We start from the raw sequence: 10,824 nt of genomic DNA on the forward strand, positions 1-10,824 counted from the left end.
ATTGTATCGACCCTTGTGTTCACAATATTTTCTTTTAGTCTCTAAATTTATTTTTATTGCTGCCAATTAGAACTTGCTTGATCTAGAAAAATTTTTCAGTATTTTCACTATTGCACAGAGCATTTCTTTTTCGTCTTTGGCTGTATTTATGTGATAAAGCTCCCTATTTTGTACAAAACTTTATATGTACATACAACATACATTATATAAACGAACATTTTATTAGTTTTTGTCTATTCTCATTATATTTAATTTATTCAAAACACTCTATATGATTATATATATTATTTTTTAATGAATTTAATGCGGCTGAATGCTAAACAACATAAACATAAAAAGGGCTTTTCAAGCGAAGTAAATGCTTGTTTCCAATTTGTTTCATACTTGCTTTTCCCGAAGACAGTGTAAGTCCTTTGAAGTTGTACATCACATAAAAACAATTTTTTTTATATTATTTTTAATGTTTTTTGTTTATAAAAATCACATATTTTCCAAATAGTGCGAAATATACAAGGGAGTACAACAATTTATATATTTTTTAATAAAGTTGTATCAGTTATTGCTGCTTAGAGGAAGTCTTACTGAATCCATGTCCTTAAATATAACAACGTTGTTTTGATTTCTAAACATGTACTCGATTTTTAAAATTTTGTCTTCACCAATACACGGATCGTAAAATCCGGGCAATTCACTCTAGAAAAAAAATCGTATTTTCAAAAAAACATTACAATATCAATAATTTATAGTTACCTTCGATGACTGATATAGAATTAATGTACCATCCTTTACAAGGCACTGTAGTGGTATGGTTACATCTACCGAAGCATTGTTCTGAAAATTGCTACTACTTTCTTCCGGTTGTCCATAAGTAGCACTTGTTATTATTAGGCCACCTCTACTGCTTTCTTCCGAAACTATGCGCTCATAGGTATGCTGCATTAACTCGATAGCGGAACGTGCCTCTTGTCGCTGTCTAGTCAAACGTTGTTCGTTACTTCGTTTCGCTTTCTCGATATCAGCATTTTTTTGATCTAAGCGCATTGGATCCAGTATAGACTTTTTTATAAAGAACCACATCAATACTGGCGTAACTGTAGCATAAAATACAGCTGCTGGAACAATCTCTTCGCTCAAGTGTATTGGAAATATATATGATTGATTAGAGCGCACTATTCTGAATTCATTATAGGTATTATTTTTAAGGTTATCAAACATAGATATGTGTGTAGTACTTGTACATACTTAAATTTTAGCATAACTCCTGATGGAATACCCAACGACACAGCTGCAAACACGGAACTATATTTGGATATCTTTTTCTCAGCCCCATATTCTGCTAGAAAACCAAACGTACCCAACCTAATGTGTTAAAAAACATATTTCAAAGTATTAAAAATAGTTTCAAGTCATTTGTAATAAAAATTTCTAAAACTGATCCTTTTAAAGACATATAGTAACGCATATAGTTATCTCCACTAGTAGCATGTGCATATCGAATTCCAACGACATACAGTGTTTCTCTTGTCTTATTTCGATTGCGATATTTCAATAGAGAACTTCTCCTTTTTGAATAATACTTTTAAATATTCACCGGGTAGAGTGAATTTATACTCACTTTGCAGCTAATTTGAGCTTAAGCTCGTTTTCTATCATCTTTCGGGTATATGCCGCACTCAAGTATATATGAGGGAAACCAATGACAAATGATGTTGTCCAAGCGTGTTTTTCAGTGCTACTATCAATTTGAGTAGTCATTGAAGACTGATTGCTTACGTTAAGAGTTAAGGAACCCATTGTATGTTTGTCTAACTGTACTGCCAGAGCTGAGAATACAGCAGGAATGACACGACCGTCACGAAAATTCATTGATGTACCCCCATTCACAGTTACAACCGAAGAGAGGGTTCGTCCACCTGGTTTATGTAAAGTTTTAGTATTATTAATGTAAAAACAAATAAAACAATTCGAAACAAACCTTTAAATCCTAAAAGAGGGCCATTACCAGCACCAACATCTATTTGTAGCCAGCCTTTATTAACTAATCTTCGACCACAGAGAATAAAGTTTCCGTTTCCATTACCATTGGATGAATAAAGGTTGCCGCCAAGCGTTAGTGTGTCTTTACGGTTTATGGGTGCTTCAATCGATTGTGAAATACTCATAGAAGAAACTTCAATACGAGGAAGCTGCGTCTCATCATATGGAGTAAATATCTCGGTGGCATTAACATTAACGGTAATATTGCCCCGAGGATTAGTGCGTTGTTGTAGCTTTCGTTCTTCAGCCGCTTGTGCTAATCTTTCGTACTCTTCCCGTATTTCCGCAGGAGTTTTAGTGCGATGTACCAATTCCCATCCAACCGTTTGTAAGCCTTTTTGGCCAACACAGTCATATATAGCTCGTTTATGAGGATCTGACAATACCTCATAGGCTCGTTTTGTCCTATTAAACAACTGCTCTGCTTTTTGTTTACTCTCAACGTCTACATGTTTATCGGGATGATAAATTCGGCTCAACTTCCTGTACGCGGCATTTATTTGTTCACCCGTCGCCTTTAAAATTAAACATTATGTATAAATACCGGCTCATAGGACAACCAGCTGATTACTTGCTAAACAACTTAGGACTTACGTCTCGCGGAAGATTTAAAAACGTGTAGTAGTTCTCTTCCAGCTCATTGTCAGTCTCTGCGTCAACTGACATTGTGATTTAAGGAAATATCACTGTACAATATTTTTTTATTTAATAATAATTTTGAATTTAGGCCGAATCAAAAACCATTACAATACATATAACCTATAAAACTTTTTCGTAACAACCCTCAGTGCCAATACAATAAATGCAAGGATTATTTCGTTGTACTTCAGTTCGGAATGTCAATAGAGAAACAAAACGGGTGATAAATATAGGTCCAGAATTATGTAATAAATATTGTCCCAAAATATGGATCAGTACAGAGTGCTCAAAGTAATTTATACAAAATTTAAAATTTTTTTGTTAAATCTATTTTCTGACACGAAAGTACATAAAATATTATTACAATTGTAAACCAAAAAAATCTTAGCACATAGATAAACATTTGATGTATATTCCACAGATTTTATAATTGGTTGATGTAATCCAAATAATAAGTTAATCATAATTCAATAATTACTTATTTATAATTTAGCTAACACTCTGCACTCCTTATTAGTATATTTATTTACTGTTGTATTTCCGAACACCTTAGTCAGTCTGTGATTCCAATTGTTATTTGTTGAACAGTGAAAAACGTGCTGGTGTTCTTTTTCTAATTCACACGCGATTGTGAAGTTCGAGAAATTTTCTAAAATCGAGAAAATCCTGAAAGAATTTAATTTAGGTTTAAAACAATTAGAAAATGTTGAGAATACCGAAGTTCGTGCCACGATTGATTGGTCAGCGTTTCGCGGCTGCTGATTATGGAAAAATCTTGTCTAAGGTAATTTTATAACATTTCGTGGTAACAATGTGAGCTTTGTTCCATATTGCTCTCCGGCATTTTACATAATAATGTATCACAAACGAATTGCGTGAAAAACTTAATGAAATGTATATATCACTTATTATTTTTATATTTAATTAATTATGTTATCTTGAATACATTTCAGAACACTCTGGTGGTAGAAAATGGATCCGCTACGCAATTTCGCCATAAGTAAGTGGACAATACGATTTCGTAAAATAATTTATCCGATATTCTATTTATAAAATAAAAAATCTTTGGTAAATGAATTCGTAAAAAGTAGTATATTACGTATTAATAATTACGAGGGAAACGTATTTGTTTAATCATTCTAGAAGGAATTGCGTCATGCTTTACATGGTTTGATAAAGCTTTCACTATATATAATAACGACATATGTATTTGTAGTACTAAATTATATTTTTCTGACTTGAAAATAATTTAGGAAATAAGGGTATTTGCAGTACCTTTAACAGATACCTTTTGTAAGTTGATTTATGCAAAAACATATACATAACTTTTATCAATAAATTACTACCTATTAGTTCGATGTGGTGGTATTGAACTGTATTACTCTTATTTGTGTTTGCAAATTCTATCTACTAATTATGTCCGTCCTTTCAAAAATTTTTACTTTAAAATGTGCACCACATGACAAGATCACGTGTCTTCAATGTTTCTAGGACCATTAGCTCCACTTACCGGAATAAAATAAGATTCATCTATGTAATTAATTACTCCAGTTTTCTACTGCTATATGTAAATTTAAGTGCGGTAGTATCACTCTGTTTATGTATGTATAGATTTAAATTGTTATGAATGTTTTAAAAATGGCGAAACAATTTTTTCTCTTTTCTGGGAGATAAATCAATTTTCACACCATCAAATGTTATATGTACATCTGACAATTTGGTTTTGATTATTCATTGAAAAATTATATTTTTCTACTTTTTGAAGAATAAAAAATATTTTCTCTAAATGTATACTTTTTTATGTAGGTACATATTAAATAATCTGACCCATTTTTTTTAGATCTGGCGAAGTTAAAGGAGCTGTCATCGGTATAGATTTGGGTACTACAAATTCTTGCGTGGCTGTAATGGAAGGTAAACAAGCAAAGGTTATTGAAAATGCTGAGGGCGCACGTACCACACCCTCTCATGTTGCCTTTACCAAGGACGGTGAACGTTTGGTTGGTATGCCAGCGAAACGCCAGGCGGTTACAAACTCTGCTAATACCTTTTATGCGACAAAGCGTTTGATTGGACGTCGTTTTGATGATCCTGAAATTAAGAAAGATTTAAAAAATTTGTCCTACAAAGTTGTGAAGGCCTCGAACGGAGACGCTTGGGTTTCCTCAACCGACGGCAAGGTGTACTCTCCTTCTCAAATTGGAGCTTTTATTTTGATGAAAATGAAAGAAACTGCTGAAGCATATCTCAATACACCAGTAAAAAACGCTGTCGTTACTGTACCTGCCTATTTCAACGATTCACAACGTCAAGCCACTAAAGATGCTGGCCAAATTGCTGGCTTAAATGTGTTACGTGTTATCAACGAACCTACCGCTGCAGCCTTGGCCTATGGAATGGACAAAACCGATGACAAGATGTAATAATCAAAAAATCCTTAAATTTATGTTTAAATTTGACGTTATTTATCGTATTGTTTTCAGTATTGCCGTTTACGATTTAGGTGGTGGTACTTTCGATATATCGATCCTCGAAATCCAGAAAGGTGTATTTGAAGTAAAGTCAACCAACGGTGATACCCTCCTCGGTGGTGAAGACTTCGATAATACAATTGTTAACTACTTGGTTGCTGAATTCAAAAAGGATACAGGTATCGATATTACCAAGGATAACATAGCTATGCAACGCTTAAAGGAAGCAGCTGAGAAGGCTAAATGTGAATTATCTTCTTCACAACAGACAGATATTAATTTGCCCTACCTAACTATGGATGCTTCCGGGCCACAACATATGAATTTAAAAATGACTCGGGCTAAACTCGAAAGTCTGGTTGGTGATTTAATAAAGCGTACAATTCAGCCCTGTCAAAAGGCCCTCTCAGATGCTGAGGTGTCTAAGACAGAAATCGGTGAAGTTCTTTTGGTCGGTGGTATGACGAGAATGCCTAAGGTTCAACAAACTGTACAAGACTTGTTCGGTAGACAACCATCACGTGCTGTCAATCCTGATGAAGCTGTAGCGGTAGGCGCTGCAGTGCAAGGTGGAGTACTTGCTGGAGATGTAACCGATGTCTTGTTACTCGATGTTACGCCTTTATCCCTGGGCATTGAAACATTGGGTGGAGTTTTTACTCGATTAATATCTCGCAATACGACAATCCCGACTAAGAAATCTCAAGTATTTTCGACGGCTGCTGATGGTCAGACTCAAGTGGAAATCAAAGTGCATCAAGGCGAGCGCGAAATGGCAGCTGATAACAAATTGCTTGGTTCGTTCACATTGGTAGGCATTCCACCCGCACCACGTGGTGTACCCCAAATCGAGGTGGTGTTCGACATTGATGCTAACGGCATTGTTCATGTATCTGCCAAAGACAAGGGTACCGGTAAAGAGCAACAAATCGTCATTCAATCCGGTGGTGGTTTAAGCAAGGACGAAATTGAAAATATGATTAAAAAAGCTGAGGAGTATGCTGCTTCTGACAAAAAGAAACGTGAGCTAATTGAATTAGTAAACCAAGGCGAGAGCATTGTCCACGACACAGAAACCAAAATGGAAGAATTCAAGAGCCAATTGCCAGCTGAAGAGGTAAAGTAATATATAAATTTTTAGAAAAAAAATCACGCTCTAATCTTTAAACGTACCTTTTAGTGTGAAAAACTTAAGAAGGAAATCGCAGATTTGCGCACTCTTTTGGCAAACAAGGACACAGCTGAACCGGAGGAAGTTCGAAAAGCCACAAGTCAATTGCAGCAATCGTCTCTGAAACTTTTTGAAATGGCTTACAAAAAGGTAGTATATATTTATATTATTTAAATCGAGACACACACTAACAAGATCTAATTTTTTACAGATGTCTGCGGAACGCGAAAGTAACGCTAGTGGAAGCAGCAGTTCTGAACAAACTAATTCCGAAGAGAAAAAGGAAGGAAAGAATTAGTGTGTCTGCTTTAATTGATTGATACTAGTGTTTAAATTATACTGCGTAAATGTTATTATAGTTGAATAATTTCAAGTGTCCATTCTACGTTCGAAACAGCCGATATATTAAAGCTCATGCGATTATACTGATCCATAAATATTTTATTGTTTATTATGGCATCTTAAAATCAAATGAGTGCTTCTAGAAGTTGCTATGCAATAAGATGTGACCACAGGTTTATTTGTATGTGGTTCTTGTTTATTTGATAAAATAGGGTAGTTTCTAAAAACCTAGAATAAAGAAGAGGAGAATAACATCTAATGAATATTCGCATAAAAACGAAAAAACTGAAATGGGTTATTTTTAAGCAGTTGATTGTTAGTGATTTACTTTTTGTAAAACGTAAAATTACTTTTATTTCCTTGTGAACTACATTTAATATGAAAACATACATGTATGTATTAATAATAATTAAATATAAATAGTCTACAAAATCAATTGAACTTATTTAATACTCCTTTTATCATTTGCTGATCCACACAGATGAACTCAAGTAAAAGCAAATTAAATTCAGAGCAATTCACTATTAAATTTTATAAAATTGCGTCTGCAGCCTAAAAACAATTTGTCCAAAGGCTTTTATTCACAATGTCAATAACAGCCATTTTGCTATTATGTTTTTTTATGAGTTAAAAATAATTGTTTCAAAGATTTCAACCAAGATACAATTATAGAAGGTTATATCAATACAGAGCGTGCTTCCAATTACAAAAGAAGTGTTTATATCCATAATGTCAAAATCACTTGGTGTTTTGGTTTTCTCATAAAATTTCTTTTCTGTTACATATTGTAATCTATTCGTATTCAGTTAGCACTTAAAAAATATATTTTCATTGGCTGAAATCTTTTAAAACATATTTTTAAAATAGCTGATTTTGACATAATGGACTCAATGGTTGTTTTTTGAATCATGGATTTCATTCAATGAAAATGCGTTTGTGGAGGCCTAACGAGTGGTATTTCTTCAATTGTTTACGTTGTAAACTAATGTCCAGCAATTGAATCACAAATATATATTTAGGATTCACCAAACAGAAGGGTAACGTCTGCTAAATTCTTCGATTGTTTCATTTACTGTAAACAACTTTAGATCCCATTGGAGGACGTCGTTTCTCACATAGAAAGGAACCCCCACAATATTTCGCAGAACTTTATTTTTAAGTCTGAATTACTTTTAAATTTGAATTCGCTGCACTACCCCGGATTTGAGTGGCATACATCCAGATTGGCCTAAAATTACCTTATAAATCAGCAACTTTTTCTTCGGACTGAGGCGGGATCTTGTGCTAAGGAGCCAGTATAGCTGTGTCAACTTTAATCTTAGCTGAATTCTTTTTTTACTTGATTTTTCCAAGTGTGGCTCTTATCAATTGTAATCACCAAATATTTTGCGCATGCGTTTGTTGGTAACAACATACCATATACCATATAAAGCCATTTGTGTGCAATTTTTGTGCTTGAGGGTATATACTACGCATACGGACTTTTCAGTATTAATACCAATGTTCCATTTAGTGATGTACTGTTCTAGAGCTTTCAGTTGCATCTGCAGTTTTCAGCAGGAAGCAGTATTAGAGTTGCCAATTGATGCTAGCAGTGCAGTATCATCGACATAGGTTGCCGTCATTGTGGAGTCAGAGTTGACCACTGGAAGGTCTCCTTTATAAAGAGTGCACAGGGGCGAGTACACTGCTTTGTGGCACGCCAGCACGACCAAGCCTCAAATCCGACTCAGCTTCACGGCATCTTACGTAGACCCTCCGATTGTGCAAGTAAGACTTTAGTAGCAAATAATAAGGAATTGTTAGGGTTTCCTTTAATTTGGATAATAAGCCTAGATTTCAGACTTTGTCAAATGATTGGCGCACATCAAGGAACACAGCAGAGCAGTAATTATTATTTTTCATAGCATCAACCGTCTATCACAACATGATCGATCTGGTTGGTGGTTTTTCGATCCGGAGACAGCCTGGTAGCTTGATGAATCATCTTATACTGGAATCTAGTACTACAGATAACCATATTTCGGGCCCGGCGAAGTCGATCAGCCTCAACCCATTTGGGGATGTTTCCTCGTGGAGGCTGAATTTACCGATCGTAGTGCCAAAGATACCTTCTTTGCCCACCCTGGCGTTAAAGGCGCCAAGCACAATTTTGACATCGTGGCGGTGGCATCTCTCATAAGTGCGCTCCAAGCACTCATAAAAGGCATCTTTGATCACATCGCCCTTCCCTTCCGTCGGGGTGTGGGCGCAAATCAGCGATATGTTGAAGAACCTCGCTTTGATGCGGATTGTGGCTAGACGTTCATTCACCCGAGTGAATGATAGTACTCGGCGACGGAGTCTCTCTCCCACCACGAATCCCACACCAAACTTGCGCTCCTTTATATGGCCACTGTAGTAAATGCCACAAGGACCTACTCGTATCTGTCCTTGTCCCGTCCATGGCATTTCTTGGACGGCGATGATGTCAGCCTTCATTTTCACGAGGACATTAACCAGCTGGGCAGCGGCACCTTCCCAATTAAGGGACCGGACATTCCAGGTGCATGCCCTCAAATCATAGTCCTTAATTCGTTTGCCATGGTCGTCATCAAAAGGGGGGTCTCTTATCCGAGGCTGTTGTTCATTTTTCATTGGGAGTGTTTTTTTACGTGGCGGGTCCCAAACACAGCACACAACCCTATGTAGTGGATGTTTCGCCTTCTCATTTTAACTCACCTTCAAACGGATGTACTTAGGCTACCCAGAGGATACTTAGTCAAAGACCGGAAGTCGTGAGCTGCTTGAGTCATAAGTAAAAGAATCGTTTCTGGCCACTCCCAAGTGAATGGCGGTCAGATAACTTTCCTCACTTGCGTGAACTTCTACACATGACTCCATCCTCCAAGGGAACTTTACGCTACGCTTTTATCTTCTTGCGGTCTTTTTAACCCTCAAACTCTTTGGAATAAGTACAAAGAATACATGGCTGAAGATATTTTATATCAACTGCAGCAACTACACACAGATATTACTTTCAGTGAACATGTCTAGAATAAAACGCTAATTATAATCGAAAACAAGGTTTTACGATGGTTGGAAAAATTTAGATGATTTTGGAATGTCGAGCCCTCGACGAGACAATATGGATGATTGTGATAATGAAATTGAATGAGAGCTATATTATGATTTCATAGCACTGCAATATCAAGTGACAGAATTAGTCCCTCAATTACTTCCACAGCAAAAATACGTAAAATAGACCTCGGCAGTGGTGGACTTTTCCTTCTCCACACAGCAGGAGGAACTGGAAAAACGTTTTTGCTTAACTTATTATTAATGTCCGTCAGAAAATACTAAAAAATAGCAGTTGCTGTAGCATCGTCAGGTATTGCCGCGACGGTATTAAACGCCGGTCGTACGGCGCATTCCGTTTTAAAATTACCATTGAATTTGGAACAGGAAGATTCGCCCATCTGCAATTTTAGTAAAAATATTAGGTTGCCAAAAAAGTCTTGCGGTATTTTCGCTAGTTGGCGCTGAAAGCGCGTAGTTCTAGTTTTATTCGTCGCATCGGGTCATGCTATACTTTGTTTGAAAGCTCATTTCACGCGCTAACACGTGTTTACATAGCGCCGCAGACATGGAGCAAAATAAAGAGAAAATACGGCATATTTTACAGTACTACTACGATAAAGGCAAAAATGCATCTCAAGCCGCCAATAAAATTTGTGCAGTTTATGGACCCGATACAGTTTCATTTCCACCGCACAACGATGGTTTCAACGTTTTCGTTCTGGTGTAGAGGTGGTCGAAGATGCGCCACGTTCCGGAAGACCTGTCGTCGAAAATTGCGATATAAACGCTGAATTGGTCGAAAGAGACCAGCATAGTAGTCATCAAACCGTTATAAACCATTTGAAGAAGCTTGGAGTCACTAAGAATCGATGTATGGGTGCCACACGAATTGATTTAATAATAATACCGTAGACTTTTTTGACAACTTAATAGTTCACGAGGTAGGATGCTGCGAGAATGAAAGCTTTTAGTGTGGGATGAAAGTACAATGTCTCACAAGAAGGCTATAGAAGCTTTAAACCGGCTGGTGATTTCCGTCAAACCCTCCCAGTGATTCAGAGGGGGACACTAGCAGATAAAATTCAAGCGTGCATTAAATCATTA

At 36.3% G+C, this 10,824-nt stretch overlaps 2 protein-coding genes across 2 annotated transcripts; one reads left to right on the plus strand and one right to left on the minus strand.

Moving 5' to 3' along the window:
• Positions 1-217: 217 nt before the first annotated feature.
• On the minus strand, positions 218-2,877 carry LOC105225388 (dnaJ homolog subfamily C member 11). Its single transcript, XM_011203818.4, has 6 exons — positions 2,632-2,877; positions 1,976-2,552; positions 1,616-1,913; positions 1,243-1,359; positions 751-1,174; positions 218-693 (listed from the first exon to the last, which is right to left on the minus strand). Exons 1-6 carry the CDS (start codon positions 2,701-2,703, stop codon positions 553-555), a joined length of 1,629 nt encoding a protein of 542 aa, XP_011202120.2. The 5' UTR covers positions 2,704-2,877; the 3' UTR covers positions 218-552.
• A 359-nt stretch (positions 2,878-3,236) lies between these two features.
• Positions 3,237-7,096, plus strand: LOC105225389 (heat shock 70 kDa protein cognate 5). Its single transcript, XM_011203819.4, has 6 exons — positions 3,237-3,460; positions 3,630-3,676; positions 4,517-5,095; positions 5,160-6,264; positions 6,328-6,468; positions 6,530-7,096. The coding sequence occupies exons 1-6, from the start codon at positions 3,380-3,382 to the stop codon at positions 6,614-6,616; spliced, it is 2,040 nt and encodes a 679-aa protein (XP_011202121.1). The 5' UTR covers positions 3,237-3,379; the 3' UTR covers positions 6,617-7,096.
• Positions 7,097-10,824: the final 3,728 nt, after the last annotated feature.

The sequence above is a fragment of the Bactrocera dorsalis genome, chromosome 3, assembly GCF_023373825.1.
Source record: "Bactrocera dorsalis isolate Fly_Bdor chromosome 3, ASM2337382v1, whole genome shotgun sequence".
In the NCBI taxonomy this organism is placed as follows: Eukaryota; Metazoa; Arthropoda; class Insecta; order Diptera; family Tephritidae; genus Bactrocera; species Bactrocera dorsalis.